Raw genomic sequence first — 25,393 nt, 5'->3', positions numbered from 1 at the left:
GATGTTATTAAAACGAGGCAATTTCTCCATTCAAAGAAGCTTCTGGGGTTCTCTTGTGCCTATTTTTGAATGTCATCTGCTACGCTTGCCTGCAATAAAAACCAAGCTAATTTTCTCGTTGATGTAAGGGTACATGATCAGGACCACATCGAAAACTTTCTTCTCACAGTCAATATTAACTTCCTTAGGTAGACAATCTTTTTACAGAACCTAAGTTAATCGCAAAATTCTCATCAATTCAAATCTTGAACACTGACTACTATCAAAATGGACTAAAAACTGACCAATCGAATCCATCATACATCCATCACAGAATGTCTGTCGTTTTTCATTTTTTCAACCTAATTCGAAAAAATAACTGACCTGATGTATTGGATTATGCATCCATGCTAAAACAGTAACTAAATTTAAAAACAGCTCCAGTTCAAATGTGTTCTTAATTTTGTTCACAAATAAATGTATTAAAAAATCATGAATTGGCTATTCTAAAAAAGGAACTGCCACCCCTCCACAATTCACACCTTTTTAAAAGTTCTTTTAGCAGATTATGTGAAGAAATAATGCGCAATTTTGCTGTGTTACCCTTCTCAGCTGATTTAGATAAACTGATATATCAATATACCAGGGTCGAGGTTTTGCAAAAAAAATAGTGTAAGCTTTTTGGTGAATAGCGGTGAAAAATATTAATCGGTGAATTTGTCGAAAAATTTTAGTCGTAAATTTTTGTAAGATTTGCGGCTCTCAGCAGTGAAATTTGTAAGAATTACAAGTTTTAGCGGTAAAAATTTTACAGGGGGGGGGCAGTTCCTAAATAAAAACGTAAGTTCATCAATGGCAAGTAACATAGAAAGACAGATGGAATGAAGTTATGACAGACTCTCGTATCCCTCCTGGGTAATTGTGATCTCATTTTCCGACTGCGACATTGGAGATCTGTTGCGAAGCAAACTTCTCTTCAGCTTTCTCAACGCTTTCTTGTACGATGGATTCAGTATTGCGTAAAAGAATGGGTTCAAAGCACAAGTCAAATAGCCAATCACGTTCGCATACCTGGGAAAAAAATTTGCTAAAAATCAAATTCTCTTTACTTCTAGTCTATGTTCACTTTTCCTAATGATGACTGCTGAACAAGGAAAAATCTGGTCTTGGTTTTAATCCGTTTGTTAGTTGGTTATGTTTTTTTGGTTAGTTCTATCTTTCAGGCAGATTTTTGTAATATAAGTGGTGTGAATATATTCACACCACTCATATTACAAAAATCTGCCTGAAAGATAGAACTAACCAAAAAAACAAAACCAACTTACGAACAGATTGCTTTCAAACGGCTTTCTAATAGGGTTGGGAGAGTTGGATGAGGGGGGTGCACTCGCCAGGTGGAGAACGGGGTGGAAAGGGGAGTGTTGGGAGGGTGACGGGGGGGGGGGGGTGAATGAGGGGCCACACTTTTTAGATTAAGAACCGCCCTTTACACCACAAAATAGTCTCCCCAAAACAGTTTTCATGAATCACATCCTTCGAGAATAGTAAGGTGTAAAGCTCTAAGAGAGCTGCTCAGCCACTTAATTCCCTTCGGGCTTTGCCTGTTTATCCCGTTTTGGGGGACGAAAAGTTAAAAGGGGTCAGAAAAAAATCGGTCAAGCAAAAACTTGCATTAAAAAACCACAGAACTAAAACAATTACTAAAAACTTTCTTCAGAGAGCAATTAAAAAAAACCTTCCGGCCAGTACTTAGAGAATTTGGGACAGCATTATTGCCTTTTGGAAGACTACTTTTGAGATGAATTCAGGGAAAGAGAATCCATTATTGGCGAGATAGTATTTTGCAAATTCTTGAGGCCATGCTGGACATCTTGATGCGTCTACTCAGTTTTAAATGAAACTTTTACGCAGCATTTTCAACACGGTCCTCATCCATATCAATTGAAATTACATTGAAAGAAATTAAGTTTGAGTTAAGTTGAATAAAAAATTTTGAGTCTTCCCTAATGAAAACGCAGTTTTTTTCCACGCCCTGAACACTGTGCGTAGTGATCGAGCGTTTCATGCGTTTCCTTAACAAAAGCGAAGAACAATTTATCCAGTTAATGCCCTGATCAGACCGTTGATGGGGTTCTGATCAGAATGTGGAGAACATACATTCTGCTGCCAGACTCTGAGGAGTGGTCGCGGTTTAACTTCACGAAATTCACTTTTCGACGCCATGTTAGGAATTTTCTTTTACAATAATATTTTTTAAATCAACAATGTTAACTAAAAATTGGTATGCTAAAGCAGAACATCCTTTAAAAAAAGCAGTTAGGTCAAGTCAACATGAAATGGAGAAACTGTTATACTTGCAAACCAATCGCTCATTAGGAGCCAATTTTGATGAACTCAATATTGAGCTTGAAAATTTATATATTTAGCCTCAATTTTTAATTGTAACAGAAATATAGCTGCGTGAGTATTCAAATCTCAACATCTTCTGCCAAGACAGGTTGAAGCCTATTGAAAAAAGCAATTGAAAAACTGAAAGGGGCGGTGGTGTGGCCGTCCTTAGTACTGAACAAAATTGTATTAATACCACCAAAAAACTAGTCACGAAGATTTACAGATTTTAACTGTTAAAACAAATGTCACAAAATGGAAAAAACTTCTGATTACTGTAATATATAAGGCTCCAAAAATGAACGCTTTTCAGTTTGTTGACATTCGTATGAATCATTTATTTGAAATTGGATAACAAAGCAAAACTGATCACATTGTTTGTCGTGATTTCAACATAGACATTACGGGTGAGTCAGATTGGAAACAAAATCTTATACAAAATCTACATGTTTTAGGATTTGAGCTGGCCAACAACCCTTAAGAATTTACGAGAGTGTCACAATCAAGCCAATCAACAATTGACTTAGTTTTTTCAAAACTTTACCGTTCAAACACAGGTTCATAATTCATTAGCGAGTCATGGTTTCGATATCATCATATAATCAAGATCAATCAACACGAAAAATTACAGTGAAAAAAAAAAGAGTTTCATTTCGCGAAATTGGAAAACCTAGAAAAGTTAGAAACAAAACTCCTCTTAAATAACAAAATTCGAGAAAAAATTTGAAAATAACTCGTTCCCGAAAAATATACCCACTAACTCGATGATATAAAATTTACTAAGAATATTGGAAAAAGTACTCGACAAAACAATACCCCAAATAATATCAAACCACAAAGTGAAGGGAAGAGATGGATAACTAATGAAGTGAAAACCAGTGCTGTAAGAAGATAAAGCTTTGGAATAATTTTTTAGATGTTAAATCTGAAGAGGCCACAGAACAATTGAAAAGGCAGCGCCACAAATGTAAACAATCAGGTTGCAGATCAAAAAAAGAGTTTCACTCAAAATTTTTCTGTAAAGAAAATGACAAAAACAACAAAAAATTCTTCCACTTTATAAAAAATACTTGACGAACGAAAAGAGCTTAGGCCTTAACTTTGATCCTCGAAAGATAAATCTGCAACAGTGCTCAATGATTTTTTTGTTGAAGTCGGACCAAATTTGACAAAAAACTCAATACCAACTGTGAAATATCTAGCATACCACGGAATGAAAAATCAATGTTTCTAAGCAAAACAAACAAACTAGAAGTGTTTAATGAACTTAAGTATTTGAACAAGAATTTGATACTTTGGACTATCAAATTTTTTTCTCAAGATTGTGTCACCAACAATTTTAGAAAAGCTTAGTCAAATTTTCAACAAATGCATTGGGGAGGAATATTTCGCAAATTTGCTTAAAATTGGTAGAGTGATACCCGTTTATAAGAAGGGACCAAAGAATGAAGCCGGAAATTACTTTTTCACTGCGTTTTTCACTAGCATTAGAACAAGTATTAACAATTTTTTTGAAAAAAATGTAAAGCTAAAGGACAATTTATGGGAAAAGACGCTCTAAAGCGGCCCCTCACGCAGGCTTCCAGCCTTTTGGTGCTCGCGCGGTATACATGAATGATGACTGTATTCTTTGTATATCGCAAACGAATTTATTATTATTATTATATATGTTTAACCACCGTGCAGGACTCAAGTCGGTCTCATCAGGGCCGGCTTGGGTCGCGCAACTCATCTTGGGTAGAGATGAAAGCTCTACCCCAAAATGTACTTTGATTCAGTCGTCCTGAGAGACTGACATTAGCAGAGGTTAACAGATCAGGATGTTCGCAAGTTATGGAAATGGCAATAAATTACGGGCATTAGAAATCAACAGTTTAAAATCATGTATAAGAGCAATTTTTTTATAACGCGAAACTCAAACTGTCAAGAACGAGGATGTCACTCGAAAAGTCAAAGCAGTTCCTTGACAACAAGCAAAGGAAGAAATGCCTAAGAAGTCCAGCAGGACCAAAATAATTGCTTCAAAGTTGGTTTGAGCGGAGTTGACATCTTAGGCGCCGTAAATAATTCTAGTTGATACAAGTATACTGATATAATTTAGCTACATTATAGAATTTGTTCTACTATTCTTTAAGCTAATCATACAATTCAACATAACCTATGTTGCCAAAAAATTTTCTGTCTGTTACAAAAGTCGTGGTTTAATTCTTTTAATCTTATTAAAAACCTGATTCAGGTGTGAAAGAAGCCTGCATTATTTGATGATTAATGCCTGGTTACGATTAATTGATGGTTAATGCCTGAATATGATACAAGAGTCGATGGCGTCTTCTGGAGCAAGTCGAGATCTTTTTAGTACAACGTAATGAACAATTGTAGATAATTTAGATGTATGTTCACGTTTCGCAGATGGGTGATCATCTTACATGTAGTATTTGGAATCCAATTCAACGGGGCAGAATGGGAGCTGCATTGCGTGTAAGAAGAAAACAGACTGATTTGGGAACCAGCAAATAAAGAAGAAGGTAGAGACTGAGAAACAAGACACTATCAACCTCTTTCTCGCTGAAACATACAAAACGAATCAACAAAAGATTGTTATGAAACAACATATGATCAACAGGAATCAACATAAAAATATCTGTTTGTTGTCACAATTTCTTAGATTTATAATTAAGGAAATAACAAAACTGTAATAAAACTAACAGTCTTTCTATTCCTCTGATCAGTTGACTTTGTTTGTCGTAATAAATTTTTTCCTCTGAGGCACTTGAGCACGGGTTAAATGCTCAATAGTTTTACCGACGCCACATTTGTGGGGGCGGAACTACAAGCTCAGCTGTTTTTTTTTTCATTTTGTTGAGTCAATTTTGGCCGGTCAACATTTGATTTGTAGGTCGTATCAATATAAAGCTTGTTAAGCCTAAAATATCACTCTTTTTCGGATTTTGCTATTACCGTGGAGTTGTTGAGTTGACATTTTCCTTCGTTTCCAAGCCAATTCTGATCAATTTTGATTGAAAATTGGATATTAATTCAGAGCTAAAGTGTTATCGGTTCAACAGTTAAAAGGAGGGGAATTTCGAAAATAATTGATACAATTTTTATGGCAGAAATTGTCACCAAATATCTGAACATTTAGCAATTTTTCCGTGAACATGACACCAAATTTTGCCAATCATCGAAAATTTAAATCAAAAATTATCTGCAATGCATTTGTTTCATTTATAAAAAAACAGAAAACCGTAACGCCTCTTAGAAAAAGTGCATACTATTTATGTGAAATGGTAAAAGTTTTTTTTCGCACATTTGAACAGCTAAATGTTTGAATGTGCATTTTTCCTGCAGTTTTGCACTTTCATTATAATTTAATATAGGGCCAGGGAAGGGAAACTAACATTGTTCACAACAATGCATTTGTTTTTAGATAATAAGGATTATTAACCAATTAACATAGCTCGCTAAGAGTTGGAACAGCTACGAGTTTTCAATAAGCGTACAGCGATAGCAAAACTAGTTTTCGTCTTATCGTGAATCCTCAAAATTGAAAAGTATTCGTAATCTAAAAGCTCGCTGCATTTTTGTGGCGCACCATTTACGTTCAAATGAAATCAAATATTCCGTTCAAATGAGATCAAATATTCCATTGAACAAATATTCCGTTTTCAGAGATCCAACAAAAAATTTGGTGATTGTTGATGAATTCTACATTTTTTTGTTTGTTTTCAGTCTTAAGACTTAGCCTCCATACTCAAAGGCTCAATTGAAACTCTCAATAGGTATCAGTTAAACTATCTAATGCGTTCCATTCATACATAATGACTCAAATGTCTCTAAAAACACTTCTTATAAAATCACTGAATTTCGGAGCTTTGCCACAATTTTAACCTTGTTTCTGTCAATTTGTAGTTTAGTCTCATTATTGAACGGCCAACTATTCTTTTCAGGGAAACAAGAATTAATCTGTTGAGCTGTTCTGTTTTAACAACCGGCGCTTATGACGGTCAATATATTTGTTTAAAAAATGGGCGAATTTTTTAACTGTACCACTTTCCAATTTACTCCTCACAATTTACTCTGTTGAGCGGTTCTATAACCTATGGCTTTGATATTAGGAGCTTTTATAAGAGAACTTCATGATTTATGGGTAATTGTCTGTATTTGTGGATCGCTTACTGTCTCTTGTCAGATTATCAATTTAAAGACAGTTCCTGTTGCTGTTGAAAGGAGCACTAACAGAAAAAATGTGAAAAGTTCAGTGAGTTACTAAAGGTTTTAACGGCCTCAATATTTCCACGCAATTTGAACTCCGGAATTTTGATTGTATTTAATGTTTTTTGAATTGGTATAACAAGTTTTTAATATCGCCATTTCTCAATGACTTCATTGGAAGGTTAGACGACCAAAAAATCATTAACAAATACTTTTTTCCGCTTTTTTCGGGTGCAAAAAAGTTTATATGTTGAGCGGTACTATAAATTGTAATTTTGATATTAGATTTCAAAGGAACAAAAAGGAAATTTATGATTAAAGCGTAATTTCCTGTTTTTGTGGTTCGTCTTGTTGTTTCATGTCAGAGAATAATTTTGAATACAGTTCACGTTGCTGTTGTAGAAAAACATAACTAAAATTTTTTAAACATTTGAACGAATTGCTCGCAGTTTTAAAAGCTTCGATGTTTTCTAGCAAATTGAATTCTGGAATCTTGTTCGTATAAGTTTCTTTTTGCTGTCGTATAACAGGTTTTCAATAATGAAGTTCTCAATGGCTTTAAAGGGCGGAGAGATGAAATTAAGATGAGAAAGAAATATTTTCTGCTGGTTTTGTGTTTTAACTGATGCTTTTGACTTTTCACTATAAATCCTCAAAAAAATTATGTTAGTTTTTCATCCTCATTAGTATTTGTGGATCTGTTTGTTGTCGTTTCGCCTTGATCCTTTAGAAGTTCTAGAAAGTGATTGAACGTGCAGATGCTCGACTAAAACGAAATTGTTTTGGCGTAATAGTGTTGTAACGTCTGCTCTCCTATCTAAGTCATGGAAAAATTTACACCGCTCGGTTCGTTTCAGTGGTTTCAAATCTGTCCGGATATTACAGTAGTAATAGGGTGAGCAAGTCTCCCCGGGGGGGGATGTAGACCCCATGTATTAAGATAGGGTATAGGAGTAATTTTTGAGAGAGGGTCTACACTAATGTATTAAGATAGGGTATAGGCGTACATGTATAAAGATTAGTAATAGCGGCCGCCACGTATTAAGATTAGTAATAGCGGCCGCCACGTATTAAGATTAGTAATAGCGGCCGCCACGTATTAAGGTTAGTTATAGCGGCCGCCACGTATTAAGATTAGGAATATCCTCCGCAATGTATTAAGATTAGGTATAGCCGCCGCAATGTATTAAGATTAGGTATAGCCGCCGCAATGTATTAAGATTAGGTATAGCCGCCGCAATGTATTAAGATTAGGTATAGCCGCCGCAATGTATTAAGATTAGGTATAGCCGCCGCAATGTATTAAGATTAGGTATAGCCGCCGCAATGTATTAAGATTAGGAATAGCCGCCGCAACGTATTAAGATTAGGAATAGCCGCCGCAACGTATTAAGATTAAAAATAGGGACCAGGGTATTAGTAGTATAGTGTGAGTAGATCAGCCGCATTTTTGGGAGCCGGTCATTGGCCTTTCCGCACAGGGAATTGTACATGCGGGGAATTGTACAGGCAGCGCGCACGGGAATTGTACAGGCGGGGAATTGTACAGGCAGCGCGCACGGGAATTGTACAGGCGGGAAATTGTACAGGTAGCGGGAATTAACGGATAATTCCCCTCGCAGTAAATTTCAACATGTTTATTGGAATAACCAGCGCAATGTATTAAGATTAGGTATAGCCGCCGCAATATATTAAGATTAGGTATAGCCGCCGCAATGTATTAAGATTAGGTATAGCCGCCGCAATGTATTAAGATTAGGTATAGCCGCCGCAATGTATTAAGATTAGGTATAGCCGCCGCAATGTATTAAGATTAGGTATAGCCGCCGCAATGTATTAAGGTCAGTTATATCCACTAAAATTGAGTAAATTGAAAATTTTTAAAAGAATGAATTATGAAGGTACAAAAAGACAGACACAGTATTAATCAAGTACATTATAAGTAATTTTAAACACAACAGAGAGCGCTCACAATACAAAAATTGATTCAATAAATTACAAGTTCAGGGGTACAGTATGAATTCCATCAGATAACACTTTTCGTTTAGGATAAAAATATGAGAGTACTTTCTTTGTTTGTTCATAGGTAGCTACGCAGTGGTTGATTGTCCGAAATCCTCTATTTGTTGATGTTAAATTGATGATTTCTTCCATCACTCGCCGATATTTTTCCAATGGTCCATCTCCGGTCTCTTCCAATGTTCGTTTGTTCAGTCCTTTGCTGCTGAATTTGTACTTATCCGATTTGGCATCGTAGCAACAATATGTTTTGCTACAGAGACAAATCATTTCAGTACATCTAAATTCTTCCTTGAACAGACCTGGTTCACGCTTATCGTGCTTTTTATGATTATCACAACAAGTTTTAGGGAAGAAATTTTGTACAGCATCAGCTTTGAAAGAATCATCACAATCGTGTTCCCTCAGAGTTTCCCAATCTGCTTTTTTAGATGGACGAATGCAATCGTACAAATTATCGTGCGCTAGAGCTAAGTATAAGGAGTCAGTGTCCATTTCTAACTCTTCGAACGCAAAATTTATCAAAAAAATTGTAATAAAGCTCCAACATACGTAATTTTGCGTACTGAAGTATAAAAAAGCCGACTATTATCGGTTCACGGTGCTCAATTTTTGATTTTACAAGTTCAACTTCGTATAGTTCTTTTGACACACTGTTAAGTCTCTTAAACAATTTCCCGTTGATAGCTTTGTGTGTCTTTTCATCGTTCAAGTATTTTGTCTCTGTATGTCTGCTTCTGTCCATGATTTGGTAACCATAGGAACTATTCCCTAACAATTTCATTGTTTCTGCTACAACGCTTGATTCAGGATTTTCATCTCCAACTCTTCTAGCATCAACAACCGATTCGACAAAATTGTTGAAGCATTTTTTGGGTGTGCACTGAACGAAGCGATAAATTTTGGTGCATTTTAGCCCAAGACTAAGGTAAAAATTGAGTAATGGTGTTATGACTGTTCCATTCTCCAACTTGAAGCTTGAAATTAACATGCGTTGCGGTTGCTTGAGTAAATCGTTATCAATTGCATAATCCCTCATATAATCACCAATATCTGCTCGACTAACATTAAAGTTTTTAAAGATTGGTGGAAAGTTCGAGAACTTGTATTTCAACCCATCTGGAACTTCGAGATCACACTGAACGTAACCAAATAGTTTATCTTCTCTTATCTTTGTAAGTAGAGATTCTTGAGTCAGAGGTAGCTTGAATGGGAAATTGTTTCTCACGTGAATTTTTACAGATTCATCACCTTTGACAGTTTCCCACCAGTTACATTCCCATATCTCAAGAACTTTATATCCTTTGTTTCGCAAATAGTCTCGTCTTAGTTCATCGTATTCCCGTTTCTTTAATCCTTTCTGAGTCTCTTCCTCTGACATGCTTGCTCTTGCTTCCTGACATGCACAAAAGTGAAAGTAACAACCCATTGCTTCAAAAATAGTTTTACAGTGAGCACAAAATCCGTCTACATTAAAACAATCAATCTTTTTCTGAGTTCCAGTTGTGTAGTAGCTTTCAATAGTGCAGTTAGGACGTTGAGATTGTAGGTACGACATAACCATGTTCTCAAATTTCCTCAATTTATTTTGTCTAGCTTTAAACTTCTGAGAGTCTGAATCAAACTCCCATCTAGTGTAAAGCCCAGTGGGCATTTCTTGACACATTGAGAAGGGGTAAAGTTGACTGGCGTCTATACCCACAATTGATTTGCAAATGTTTTCTGTGTTTCGAATGTAGGTTTGATCCACAATTGCTTTTCTAGTAAACACAATAGAGGGACCACCGGTCATATCTTTGCGTATTTTATCATGTAAATCTTTGTCTGCTTCAACAAAAGGATAGAATTTAATATTAGTTGATTTGTGTAGACAAATATTTGCTAAATTAGGTAGTGTGCAACCCAGTTTTAACATATCAATCCCTTTGTTATGATAGAATTCCATCATTTTCTGCATCGCTTCTAGTGTCGGGACAACATCTTTGTTATTATACCACCTGACAAAGTCTTGAAAAGTTGTCATTTGTTCGTGCTCCCACCCACTTTCCAGGTAATTGTAGTTGTCGAATCCCGAGGGGGGCACTACCTTCAACCTAAGTTTTTTCAGAGCCTCCTGTTGGGAAAGTCCACTATTCAACAATTTTGTGAAATCCGTAAATTCTTTTTCCAAGTGATTGTGATCTCTCAACTTACTAAAGAAACATTCGTAAGGGGGTAGGAAAGTTACATCCAATTTGTTTGGTGAGTCGAACCATTCATAAGGGAAAAACCCTTTGGTCTCATTTGTCTTGTAAGCTTTGAGGAACGAATCTAGTGATGTTGCTCCACCAAGAAAGTTTAGAATATCGAGAAACTGAACATCGCCAAATTTAAAGGATACAAAATGATTAGCTTTTTTAATAACCGTTGGTTGAATATCGCGCTCGTGAATGAGGTAGGGTAGTAAATAAGACTTGATAAGATTCAGATCATATTTCCCGCTGTTGAATCCAAATACAGGTAAAATGCTGACATAACGTTCAAAATGTTGTTGTAGTTCGAGAAGTTGATTTTTCTGAATTTGGAGGAATTGAGTCGACATATCAATTTCTTCTTCTTCGATATATTGAAATTCAAACATTGGAGTACTCTCATCTTTCCTTCCTTTTAGCTTCTCGAAAATAGAACTTACTCTGTTTTTAATTGCATTTTCAATTGAGGAAAATTTTTGCAACATTTCTGCTTTACTTCTGCTAGCTAGTTCTTCTAATGTTTCAACAAAAGATACAATCAGTGTCTTGGGGTCTCTGTTGCAAAGGAAAATAGGTTCTTGTAATAAATTAGAGGAAATTGACACAGATATTGGTTCATGTTTTCCTATCCAAGTAGTTGTATTGGTATCTTTTAGTTCATTAGATGGAACGCAGATTGATTCGAAGTCAAATACAGCCAAGTTTTTGAACAGTTTTTGTTCTTCCTCATATCCAATTCCAAAACCGTCAAGTTTATCGAAGAAAGTTTCTCTCAAAGTGTAAACACTCTTCGGATAAATGTGCTGTATCCTATCTTTACAAGATTTCACGTGACGGTGGAAATTACCAGCACGCTTAATAAAAGTATCACAATTAGGACAGCGGAATCGTTTGAAAAACGTGTTGATATCATCAACATAGCAATTGTGGTTGTTGTAGCGCAGTAGATTAATGTTGTTCTCGTACATCTCAATACTTCTTCTGGCAAGTTCACCTACAAAATCACCGTCCTCAATGTCAATGTCATAAATGAAAATGTTGTGTTTTATAGCATTTTCAACAAACACAAGGTGATCCATTGACACTCCTCTAAAGTTAATTGCGTCATGACCAGACTCGTGGAGAAAGTCACTGAACAACTTAGCTGCGTTTGTTTCCAGCTCAGCTGATCCATACAAGTGAACAGCCACAGCTCTAAACAAGCAAAGGTAGTCCTTGTAGGTTTCTCCGTATCCATTCGTAACAAGACAATTTATATCGTTTCTCCTCAACAACTGTTCAGGTATAACAGCATCTAAACATCCCATTGGGATATTGTGGAGAAGAGCACAGAAAACTGTTACATTCGTAGTTAGTGCATACCGCCATTTTGTGTTTGCCCTTTCTTGAGCACAAGTCTCAATCAAATCCAATTTCTCTACTCTATCCTGAAGTGAGACTAAGTCTCCCTTAGAACAAAGTAAATGAGACTTCTCAAAGAAGGTGTTGTTCTCATGAGCATAAAAGTATCGGTATTTGTCTGTGTCAACATTTCGTAAAATAAATCCCAGGGATAAATTTATTTTTGCAGCACAGTTAAGCTTTTCAAACACTTCCTTCAGTTTTTCATTAATTTCGCTGGGATCAAGTCTCGACAATTTAAAATTGAATACTCTATGTCTCCCATTCTCCATCTCAGTATTGTCAAAGAAGTGTTGACAGGCACTAAGTTCCTGCTGTAACTGTTCGTTGTTCCTATCCAATTCTTCCGACTCTAGTACTTCTTTCAAGTTTTCGCTGGATTTGGTTCCAACTTTGGTCGATGTTCCGTGTTTCCGTCTCTTATGTTGTTGAAGAGAATAAAAACTTGGAAATTCCTCCAAGCATATAGTGCACACTGTACTGAGCTTCTTTTCTTGAGGAGCGTGATGCTTAGCAAGGTGATAGTTCAAGTCCTCTTTCCTCTTTGTGTAGAAATGTGGACACTTGGGACATTTTAAAGTCCCACTATCACACGATTTTTTGTGTCGAGCCATTTGCTGCTTGACAACCATTTTCTCGCACTTTGAGCATTTGACAGGTAGATTTCTATCAAGAGAAGGCATTGTATTGTTGTGATCCAAAATAAATCGAATAAATTTTAAGTAAATTGCCAAGCAACTGTATCTGATAACAAAGTGAGAATGAATACAATTTTTGGTTTTTTAGTTAGAATAACTTTTATGACTAATTATTTCCATATAAGGAAATGACGTAATTTCTATTTTTAGTAACATTACGCAATACGAAAGTTCAAGAACTTCCTACGAAGCAGTCACAGTGTTACATTATACATTGTATTTAAATCCAGAAAACATCAAAAATGTGTAACCTTATTCCTTGGAGGAAAATTGGAAGTCTTAAGTTATATTTATTTGTCATATTGCTGATTTGTGTTACTTTTTTACAAAACAATACTATTCATCCCAAAACAGACTTCTTAACAAAATCTATCTGTCAGATGCTTGCTCACTTAGAGAATACAAATATTATTGTAAACAAACTAATTTTGTAATTTCATCGATAAAACACTAAATGTGTTTTTACAATAATATTAAAACATTAGAGAAGAAAACTCCTACTTTAATTGAAGATACTTTATATACAATTGACGTTAACGTGATTATATTACAAACTACAAACCAATCAAATTTTAGTATTAAGAAACTTGTTGTAAAAGTTAATGATATCGTTTTGCTTATCTCATTCTCTCTTTTAACATTTTTTTATTTTAATAGATTAATACGTGAAATTTTACTCATTTGTGAAACATGTTGATCAAAAACCACTTACAAATATTGGAGAAGATTTACAAGAGAAAAGAAGGTATACCTGATTCATACAAAATTGACGAAATTGATGTAGATTCATACTTTTTTTACAATTTTTGATTTAAAAGTCTTTCGATTTATCCTCAGAATTGCATGTAAGCAAATACGAATTGTTGTTCATTTTGAACTCCGTCCCCGATATATTGGAACAGTACAGAAATATTTCACAAACAAACTTTGTTCCTCTCCCAGAACCAATAACAATAACTTCTTCACTACAGAGTGCTTTGTACTTCCATTATTACAACGACTACAATGCAGTGGGAGTACTGATCAGGTTCGGAATTTGTTTACCTAACCTATATATACAGAAATTTGATTCCAAAAATGGAACATTTTCCGAGATTGATCTGAAATTTGACGAATTGGAAAAAATTTATCAAAGCTTGACTTTTTTGGTAAATTATGTCACTTCATTTCAACTTAAATAGACCATTTTAGGTAAAACCATAGTCGGAAACCTGTATGTATCCCTCACTTCCTACCTTGTTAGAAAATTTTACCCAAATTTGGATTTGAATTTCAGTTCGTCCAGAAATTTCAAGCTAAACGTCACTTTTTCTCATAAAATCTTCCATCTTTGGTTACTGTTGTCTGATTGGACAGAGCACACTATATATAGAGGTTGTTGATTTTGACATTATCATTTGATCCAACTTCTCTGAAGACATCGTCACTACTTTCTCACATTATACTAACTACTCCTCAACATTTTATCCTGCTATCGAGCTCCAACATTCACTTTCTTTTTGTTTAAAAATACTTACTTTAGTTCTAACTTTTGTTTAAATCTAATTTATATATCCTGTTCCCTTCCTAAAAAGGAAATTTGCTGCTTTATAACTTTCTCTCCACTGATTGCTTTTATCACGTTCTCGACAAGAATCTTTTCATCCATTCTCATCACTTTCTAACAAAAACCTCTTCTATCATTTATTCCAAAATGGAGCTCACCGTTCAAAATAATAACCTTCTGTACTCATTTTCTTTTACTGAGGATATTGCTCGGATAGGAGTTCGAGATTTATCAAACGGACTGTATGAGTCTCTGATCACTTTACCCATTACTGTGTGGCACATTATTGAGCACCAGCGACAACAGTTTGATACATATCATCAGGGACAGGTCCCAATCACAGAGAATCAACTCGGAACTCACGCGATGGGACACGAAGTTGCTGTTGTCAGTGGACACCACTATCCTCACGTTAATGGATCTGATTTTCCTGCCAACTACGTAGCTGGAAATATTCAGTACACATTTCCTTGGGAGGAAGGGCAAATTCCAAACAGTTGGCTCTTTACACAGGATGTAGGTGAGGTATCAGGCCCGGAGGTGGAAAATAATCTTCTCCAAATAGCTTCAAGAGCTCATAGAAGAGAATATAGCGAGTTGAGTATTGATACTAGTACCACCACGTCATTTAACGATCTGGAAAACTTTGATCCAGCGCAGTACTATGGATCTACTGACATGTCAACTACACCCTCGAAGACAACCCCATCGATTGAGGAAGGAACAGCTCACAACCCTATCTTTTTGAGTGATGTACCTAATACCCCAGTCACTGTTCAACCAACTCAACTACCTGGTAGAATTGAGCGACAAAGAGGTTTCGGTAATGAATTTCAGAACTTACCAGAATATGTTATTGAAACTCTTTTTGAATGATTTCTATGTTCAATTTTGTAAACTATTTTGTATTTGTTCGTAAAAATAATAAAGTTTCTGAATACCTTTTGGGTGTTTCGTATTAAATTTACATTTTCAATTTTATAATTTTTTTTATAGTTTTCCAGAAAAAAGATTAACACGAAAGGTTACTTGATAATTTAGGTACTTGGTTATTATTGAAAATTTGTTTTTCGACAATTAAGAAAAATACCGAATTTAATTTTGATATTTAAGAAAATTGTCGAATTTATTTTCGATATTTAACAAAAAATGTCGAGAAAAAATTCGATTTTTAAGAAAAAATTACTGTTACAAATCCGATTTTTAAGCTGCAAGAACAGATTCAAAACTTGTCATTTTAAAAATTATTAAAATTTATGTTTTTTGCTTAAAATCATACCGTAAAACTAAGAAAAATGAGAAAAAATTGCACATTTTGCACGCACAGTTTGGTAACATTTTTGATTTTTAATGAAAAATCTGAGGTTCTATTTTTGACTTTTAACAAAAAATTTTGTGTGAAAATTCGACATTTAACAAAAAAATCGACTTCAAATTTCGACTTTTAGAATATACACTAATAATAAAACATTTTAGTACAAACACTTTATTACTTTCTAACTTCAAAGTACAACATGGGGTTATCAATTATTCCATGACCATCTAGTAAACAATCAACAATTTTTATTAATTCATACTTTGAGTTCTTAAGAGACTGAATTCGGTCGAAGAAGGGTGATCTCAATGTTTGTGTGCTTGCATTTCTTTGCTCAGCTCTCAGTAGATGTCTCTTGAACTTTTTTCTACTCAATCTCTTCTTAGACACGCTGGGTAGTTTTTCAACAAATTTGTTTTCCGAATTATGTTGTACCGCTCTCTTCAATTGGGTGAAAACAAGTCCTGCTTCTTCGTTTGTGTGACCAAAAAACTGATGTTTATATAAGGTGTATAAGCAGTCCACTGTCTGATATTGAAAAGATAAATCATCCAATTTTTGGAGTAATTCATTAATGGAAGATGAAATGAGAATTATGTGATAAGAACAATTTTTCAGAGGACAAAAAGTGTAATTGTGAGACGCAACAGAGTTTTCACTAGTAAGCAAGTAAGGTTTATAATCCTTAACTGATACGCAAATGAACAAGGATTTCTCACAAAATGTTTTATAAAAGTCAGGTAAAACTTGACACATAACTGCTGCCATTCTGTAACCAAAGTGATTTTGGAGTGATTCTTTTAAACTACCGTATAAGGAAATAACGCAATTCAGTTCAAACGCAGCGAAAATTTCATTTGAAAAATGACACAGTTCAAGAGACAGCAACTCAGAAAAATCCGTTGTTTTACTTGTTCTAAATATTTCAAACACTATTACTCGCTAATGCAACACAGACGTGCTAAACATCAAGATAAATATGCTGCTCTAGTTCAAATGTTTGCTCAACTTAAAATTTCTGACTAAGTTTCCTTCTAAGGAATTTTTGCCAAATGACGCAATTGAACTTTCCATATTTGGAAATGAAAGAAAGATAATGACATCATTACCAAATAAAGGTGATCGGAAACAATAGAGGAAGTAAAATTGCAAGTCAAATCATTCAATTAATTTCTCTCTGTCACATTAAGTTGATAAAATGTCTCTCTCTCAAGTCTCTCCGTTTTACTCGAGTGCTCCGTCTATGTTTACCGATTCTCAACCTAAAACTGGAACTGATTCGGTTCCATTTTATATAGACTTTGGTTCTAACCCAAAAAGATTTGGGAGATTTACTGTGTCCCAGATTTTTAAAAACGGACAAAATTATTCCGAACCAACTTTCCAAGTCTTCAAAAAAGATAATTCTGGAACATTTGAGAAGTACCAACAACTTCGAATAGGAGATTACGAATTCAAGAAATTCTGTTTCCTCAAGAACAAAATCCTGGATGGGGAGTTGGAACTGAGTTAGCACCCGACTCAATTTGATAAGAACCCATGTATGGAGGATGTGCTGCAACGATGTCACAAAGTCAGAGAGGTCAGCATAGGACGAAATCGACGAATATATGTGCCTTTGATTCAATACGTTCAGGAGAATCCAGCCTCCATTTATGTGCAGATTCGGCTCTTTTGTCGCAAGGAAAACAATGAGTTCAAGCAGTTGACTTATGTCAGCTACACTTTGGACGAGTTCAAGGAACTGATGCAAAATTTGAATGACTTTTCTAACATTGAACAATGTACATTTCAATAATAATTGTTGTGTGATTTTGTAATATGTCTTTGTCTTCTCTACAATAAATTTTTCATTTTAAAAATCTTTGATCTGAGAATGAGTTGGGATATTGGCTGCTCAAGAAACATTTTTTTGAGTCTCAGAGACAAGTCAAATGTTTTTCACGTTAGACTTCATTACGAACTTAAAAGATATTCCTATTTTGTTCTTGAAGCTCAAAATTTTCCCAAATTAGAAAATTTGGACACAGAGTCCCAAATTTCAGAATTTAAGTGGGTTATTCACAACGGATTACGCAGAACAAGTCTTATATATCGTTCAAGTAAACAACAAGTTACAATTTCACAACATCGTTGGAACGGATATCAGTGGAGTTTTCTGACAAATATTGAATTAAAAAAAGAAGAGTACGAGAACTTACTAGAGCATCTCCCTACACTTTTATCTTATATTGAAAAGTTTAAGAAAACTTGCATTGACATGGATGAAGGAACGCAAAGTTGATGAATATTGTCATTCTTGTCAACATATTCAATTGCTACGGAAGCATCCTTTCAATGTTTCCCGAAAATGAAAAACGCAAAAACTGTTTTTTAGCGGCCTGTAAAATTTGGGACGAGAATATAAATTTGGAGGAAATTAACCAAAAATTTCCTCATGGAGGACTTATTGGTTATGGAAATTCCTTTTTAGATTTCTTCTTTGCTAGATTGAAAGTTTTTCGATTACATGCTATACTACACGATTCTGCTGGAGAGGTTAAAGCAACTACAAACAAGGGACCAGGATACTGTTACATGTTACCAAATTTTCCAAGCTCATGTTTCTTGGGACATTTAACTGGGTTAATCTTTTGTGTCTTTATTAAATTTTATCATCCTCAAATTTTCAAAATGCTAGACTGCTAATCATTTTTGTAATAATTCAACCTAGAAAAAAGAATGTCTCTCGTTGTGTTTGATATTGAGTGCTTGGAAGGGAAAACTGTCAAGGAGTTGGGTGTTTTCAAGGATGGAATTGTTTTGGGATACAGTTTCCTCCCACCCAAAGACTATAAACCTACTTTTCAAGCAAAATGGAACGCTAAAAATTTACATGGGATTAATTGGAACAATGGAAAACTGGAATACACTGAGTTGTCATCAATCATTCACCAACATTGTTCACCTACAACAGAATACTTTGCAAAAGGGTTAGAGAAGTGTAATCTTCTCTCAAATTACTTGTGTAAAGATGTGGAGAATCTAGATGATCTTGGTTGTCCAAAAGTTTCCAAACTTCTCAATAACTCGGATCCTGACTGGGATTGTACCAATTATCCGTATCGACACAAAAAGACATTTCACTGTGCAGAGAAAAAAGCTTATGCTTACGGAACTTGGACTCTGGATTTTTTTGATAACGTATAATATTTGTAATTTCTATTTGTAATTTCTATTTGTATTTGTGATCGTTTTGTAATTTATTATTTTTATTTTACTACTTTTGAAATCAGAGCGAAGTTGCATTCCCAGTTCAAAAAATTGATTTTCCCTTAAAAAATAAGGTATAAATGACCAAGCATACAGATAACGGTTTAAATTTAGGTAATTTTGTCTTTGATGATAATAACCAGGAACGACAATCGTGGAAATGTTTTGGACAGACTTTTAATAGATCTCTGGTGGTTTTTTTGTCCCAATTTTTTGTTATTTTGTTAATATTAGCGTGCTGTATAGTAAGAATAACTCTTGCCGAAACCTGTGAAGAAACAACAGTTTGGATTGCTATCTTATCTAGTACAGTCGGTTATATTTTACCTTCTCCTAAACTATGAACAAAATAATCTCTACTAAGGAACGCATTTTTATTTCATTGGTGGGACCAAGCGGGTCTGGAAAATCTCATCTTATCCATGATTGGCTAATTATTGGAACTTTTCAACCCGATTTTGATAAAATTTACTATTTTTATCAACATTATCAATCACATTACGGTCTAATGTCCAAAAACATTAAAAACATTCAATTTATTCAAGGAATTGACTTTGAGTTCATTCAGAGTCTACCCAATAATGGAACAAAGTATTTGCTGATTTTTGATGATTCTTGTGAAGAAATCTCAAGCTCGAAAGAATTTGTTAAAATCGCGACAGCTGGAAGACACAAAGGTCTTAGTACAATATATATAAAGCATAATCTTTTTCATCAGAGTAGGTTGGGAAGAGATATTGAGTTACAAAATACTCATATAGTTTTATTCAAGTCTCCTAGAGATGTTCTCCAGATTAACACTCTTAGTCAACAGCTCGGGTTAGGATCACAATTAAAAGATTGGTATACAAAAGCTACTTCAATCCCGTATGGTCACTTACTCATTGATCTAACTCCGAAAACAGTCGACTCTCTTAGATTTTGCAGAAACAGTGGTTCTATTCCCACTATTTTTTTCTCCCTAAAACGAAACAAGAGATTACTTTTTTGAACGATGAACACACAACATCTCTCTACGCTGATAACGTTCCAAACGTATTCCCAGAACTTCAAGAAATCGTTCCTAAGAAATTGTCCAAAAGATTTCATTCGGTTTCTAAACGAATGCATAGTAAACCTTCTCGGGGGACAACTACAGGAAATACAAAAACAAGACGTAATAAAGTACAGAGACGAAATTCATCAACTCGTGATAAAAAGAACCGGAATAAATAAAAGAAGAGCAATTTTAAGTTCACGAAAAGGAATAGAGCTCATATCAATTTTGACACCATCTATCATTAATCGATTGTCTTGAAATGGAACAGTTTGTTTTGATTCCTCAACACCTTTACGAACAAAAATTCAAATTAGAAGTTAAAAAGTTGGACACTTTTGAGCAGAAACCAGTTTCTGTCCCAACACATTTGAACCCTAATTACAAGCAAATCAGCAACAAAATCAGATCTTTAAAGAACGATTCAATTGTAGATCAAATTTTGAAATCACCGCGAGTCAAGCTATCTCTCAACGACACAATTTTATTAGATGGAAGAGATACAGAAGTAGCTTTTGCAGATTTTATTTTTGCATTAAAAAGAAAGAACGTTGATTTTCCCGACATATATTACACAATACTTGATGCTACCGGAATAAATCCGCAAAAAGTAATAAACAAAGATGCCAAAAGCAAAGACAGAGGGAGCTGGATTCCTTTCAAAATCTGAAAAAGCTAAGCTACAAAGGCTGTATAGAGATGGAAAAGCCGCATATGGATCAATTAAAAATCTACAAAAGGCAAGTGGGTTATCCAAAAAGAAAGTTGTCTACTTTCTACACAGTAAAGATTCCTACACAAAGTATCGTCATGCAACACGACATTTCAAAAGATTACCAGCATTTGCTAAGCGAATCAATGAGATCTGGTGTCTCGATCTAGTTTTTTTGGATAAATTATTGGATACTAATAATGGAGTGAAGTATTTATTAGTATGTGTTGACGTCTTTTCTCGCTTTGTTCGTGTGCAACCAATGAAGTCAAAGTACTCTACCGATGAAGTTGTAGCTTTCAAAAAAATGTTGCGTAAAAAAAGTATGCCCGCGAAAGTATGGGTTGACCAGGGAACAGAGTTTAGTTTTGAGTTTCGAAAGTTTTGTACGGACAAGAAAATTAAAATTTACTCTACTAGAAGTGAAACGAAAGCTGCTGTAGCAGAACGAGCCATTAAATCCCTGAAAAACATTATTTATCGCTATATGGAAGAAAATGGTGACAAATACATGAGAAAAATGCATTCCTATGTCAAAACAATGAACACAAGAGTTAATCGCTCAACAGGTAAAGCTCCAAAAAATGTAACAAACAGAGACTTTCTGTCAATTTTTTACAGAAACCCAATTAACCAATATAAACGACCACGTTTTAAAGTTGGTGAAAATGTTCGTATATCAAAAAAAGATATTCCATTCAGAAAAGGTTATAAATCACAGTTCACAAATGAAATATTCAAAATTGTTAAAGTTGCTACTTTTAAACCGCCAACCTATAACCTTTGTGGAGAACAAGGTGATGAAATTCTAGGTAAATTTTATGAACAAGAGCTTTCAAAGTGTATCATTTAAAGATGAGTTCTTTCACTGTTGAGTTGGTTTCCAATGCGTCGTTTGATTGTTACCCAAACAATACACTAAGTTCTTTCACGAATTTTCTACCTGAACAAATTAATCTTGATGGAGAATGGGAGGTAGCGATAACAGAACTGTCGTATCCTTCCTTGTACCAAAACATAACAGAGGGTAAATTCTTCTATCTAGATGAAGCAACACCAGATACAAAACCATCGGATTATTACACACTTGATCCAGGTCTATACCCCTCGATCTCTGATATTGTCAATGAAATGAATAGAAAAATTCAGGAACGTGAAAAATATGAAAAAACGCCCATCAAGTTACACGTTAACAAAATTACACAGCGAATTTCTTTGAGTCTTCCAAATCAGAACTCTTTACTTGTCATTTTTAGTGCCGATCTTTGTCATGTCTTTGGATGCGAAGAAGCTGTTTATGGTATGGGTGTTTTCATGAGTGGTGGTGGTCCACATTTTCCCAAGTTTCCTTATGACATTGTACGAATACACACCTTAATGATATATAGTGATATTGTTGAATACAATATTGAGGGTGATACAAAAGCTGCTCTTTTACGATGCATTCCGTTTATATCAAAAGTTAAGAAAGGAGATATCATCTCAACGGGACAATACATGAATTATCAAAATTTTCCAAACTTACAATTTAAAAAAATTCTAAAAAACTCATTCCACAGCATAAAACTCGAGCTCCGGGACTCTTATGGTGAAAAAGTTCCTTTCAACTCTGTTGGTGTGACAAGAGCGGTACTAATGTTTAGAAAATCTTCTGACAATCATTTTTAGATTTAAAGTTGTAGAAAATGGTTGATAGTGATTTACCGTATTTTCGTGGTTATTCAAGACAGAGGGGAAGAGGATTCGGAGCGTTAGCACAAACAATTGGGAGGACAGCTATTCCATTCTTGAGGAGATATGTTGTCCCAGCAGCAAAAAGAGTTGGTGCTGATTTGCTTGATATAGCTGCACCAGAAATTGGAAATGTTCTAACTGGAAAGAAAAAATTCAAATCTGTGGCTGCAGATGTTGGAAAGAAAACATTACGTAAACAGCTAGGTGGTGGAAAAATTAGGAAACGGCGCATAATTCGAAGAATTACCCCAAAAACCAGTCCACGTCGTCGAACTAGAAGAGATATTTGTTCTAAGCTAAAATAAATACTAGATCAACAAACGATAGCAACTTTCGTTATGGTCACTTTACGAACTCTTGCTTGGAGATTTTTGACAAAATTCCTGTTTTGGAACCAATTGAATCTTCTCACGTTCAAGAAGTTTATCCCAGTACTTCATTGGATGAAAGCAGCATTGAGTTCGAGTTTGAAACAGATAGAAGCATATATCTTGATATGAGAGATATCCACCTTCAAATCAAAGTTGGATTACAAAAGGGAAGATTGTTTGATGACTTTATGAAAAAAGACGAGCATGGAAAAGCAGATATGGGAATGTCTTTCACAGATGATGATTTACATTATCTAACTCACGTCAACAATTTATTGCACTCGCTCTTTTCCAACTGTGAGGTGTATCTGAACAATCAACAGGCTTACAACTCAAATGGTCTCTATGGACACAAAGCTATAATTTCCAATGAATTTAACGCTTCCACAAGAAACAATGAAGGTATTTTGGCTTGTCATGGATATGAATTTGAAAAAGAACCCAGCGATTTTGAGAAAAGCCCTTTTATAGATCGAAAGGAAGAACTTTTGCTGAAAAATGGAACTACTTATTACGGTAAATTAGCAATTGATTTGTTCCAATGTGAAAAGTTACTGCTTCCAAATACAAAAGTTAGACTGAAATTGATTCGTGCAAGACCCAATTTTTACATGATCTCCTACAATCCTCACGTCTCCTTTAAAGTTCTTGACTGTTCCCTGTTTACAAGACGTGTTGTTGTTAACGAAGTGTATCACCAGACTATCAAATATCAATTAACTCATCAACCTGCTTGTTACAACTTTATGGAAACAATTGCACGCACATTTATTATTCCTTCAGGACAGAACCAGTTTATTCAGGAAAATGTTTTTAACAATGCTCCAATCAGAAGAGTAGCTATTGCGATGAACACAAATTCAGCATTCACAGGACATTTTCAAGAAAATCCTTTCCATTATCAGAAATTTGGTTTACGAGAACTAAGAATTGTTCGAGGAGGTAGAGCTATAGTATCAGTTGATACAACCAATGACTGTAGGGCATATGTAACAACAATGAAATCAATGAATTTTAACGAAGAGATTCCCGCGTTACCACATAATCTATTTCAGAACCATTACGTGCTTGTATTTAATCTCACTTCACTTCAAGATGCTGGAGAAAGTATTCACTATCCTGAGCTCAGCGGTGAAAGTATCCGATTAGAAATGTTTTTCGACCGCCCGCTAAGAAGCGTGACAGAATTAATTGTTCTAGGAGAAAGGATGTCCACTGTTAAAATTGATCAGTTCGGAACGGTTGCTAAAAATGTCTGAAGATTTTTGCGTTAACGAAAATTTTTTCATATTTTTTTCAGTTTTTTATGGGTTTTACATCATTGCTTTCTGCATTGGAACATTTTTGGGTTATATATTATCGTCACCCAGTTGCCATTCTCTTCACCAAATAATTTCTTAAAAAGGACGTTAACTGGGGGCGAACTAATTCAAACTTTTTTGTTTACGTTCCTCTCCTAATTTTCCTGGTACTTCTTTTTATAATTATTTTATTCTACCCCTAATCCCATAACAATTCTGTTGACAAAATTAAAAAGTCAAGCAACCTTTTATTAGAGCAAGGTAAAAACTCCAATGATTGTTGCTTTTATGAAGAGAATGAGTCTTTTCAACTTGACTGTACAGTTAGAAATCCGTGTGTTAATGGTACTTGCGAAATAAAGCAGAGAAAAATTGTTTGTCATGGATAACACTTCCCTGAGACAGATTATTGAACGAATCCCAGAACTCAAATACCGCTATATTGGATCGTTTCCAGCAGATTGTGTTCCAAGGCTACCCACATTCAGTTTTGCTATCATCAACACTTCTCCGAGCAGTGAAGCTGGAGAGCATTGGATAATGATTGCTCGACTCAATCGAACTTATTACTATGCTGATTCTTCGGCTCGTCCAATCACAAAATACAAATTTTTGAATAAAAAGTATCAGAAAATGATACAACAACCAGTTCAGAAAACTGATAATTTGTGTGGATTTTACACAATATTTGCAGCATTTCAACTATTTAAATTTTTTCAAACAAAACTGAACAAGGTTCATGACGTTCATGTTTTCAACTTTATAAGTAATTATATGTGAATTAGATAAATTTAATGTAAAATAAGTCGAAGTGTAATAAAGTCGACAGTAATTTTTTTCTAAATTCCTTAATTCTTCGTTAGTTACTCAAATTTTTGCTGTCGACTTTATTAACTACTCGGCTAAACGTACTTTAATAATCTTTTCTTTTGTACTATCATCATGTAAACATTTGATTAAATTTGTATTTGCATGTGCTTAATTTGTACTGTGTCTCTTATTTTGTACTTATTAATTCAATTTTTTTCTTTTATGTAACTTTTTTCCATGTTATGAGCGCGTAAAAGTCCACTAGTACTGTGACAATGCCAGATCAGCAAGAGGTAGTTTCGATCTACCGACCTCTGGGTTATAAGCCCAGCACGCTTCCGCTGCGCCATCTTGCTATTTAGGGTCGGCTATACCTAATCTTAATACA

At 34.8% G+C, this 25,393-nt stretch overlaps 1 protein-coding gene and 1 non-coding gene across 2 annotated transcripts in view; both read right to left on the bottom strand.

The window, feature by feature from the left end:
* Positions 1–757: 757 nt before the first annotated feature.
* LOC142335374 (histamine H2 receptor-like) overlaps positions 758–25,393 on the bottom strand; it is a 42,031-nt gene continuing 17,395 nt past the window's right edge. Inside the window, exons 4-5 of the mRNA XM_075383838.1 lie at positions 4,794–4,932; positions 758–1,050 (exon numbers count right to left, since the gene is read on the bottom strand). Of these exons, the coding sequence (XP_075239953.1) occupies positions 867–1,050; positions 4,794–4,932 (323 nt within the window). The 3' untranslated portion in view covers positions 758–866. The remainder of the gene's footprint in view (positions 1,051–4,793; positions 4,933–25,393) is intronic.
* Trnai-uau (transfer RNA isoleucine (anticodon UAU)) lies at positions 25,290–25,361 on the bottom strand. The gene has a single exon. It is a non-coding gene; the product is annotated as a tRNA-Ile (tRNA).

The sequence above is a fragment of the Convolutriloba macropyga genome, chromosome 2 (genome assembly GCF_964194025.1).
Source record: "Convolutriloba macropyga chromosome 2, txConMacr16.3, whole genome shotgun sequence".
NCBI lineage: Eukaryota > Metazoa > Xenacoelomorpha > Acoela > Convolutidae > Convolutriloba > Convolutriloba macropyga.
The sequence above is the reverse complement of the archived record's forward strand: the minus strand, read 5'-3'. Positions and strand labels throughout refer to the sequence as shown.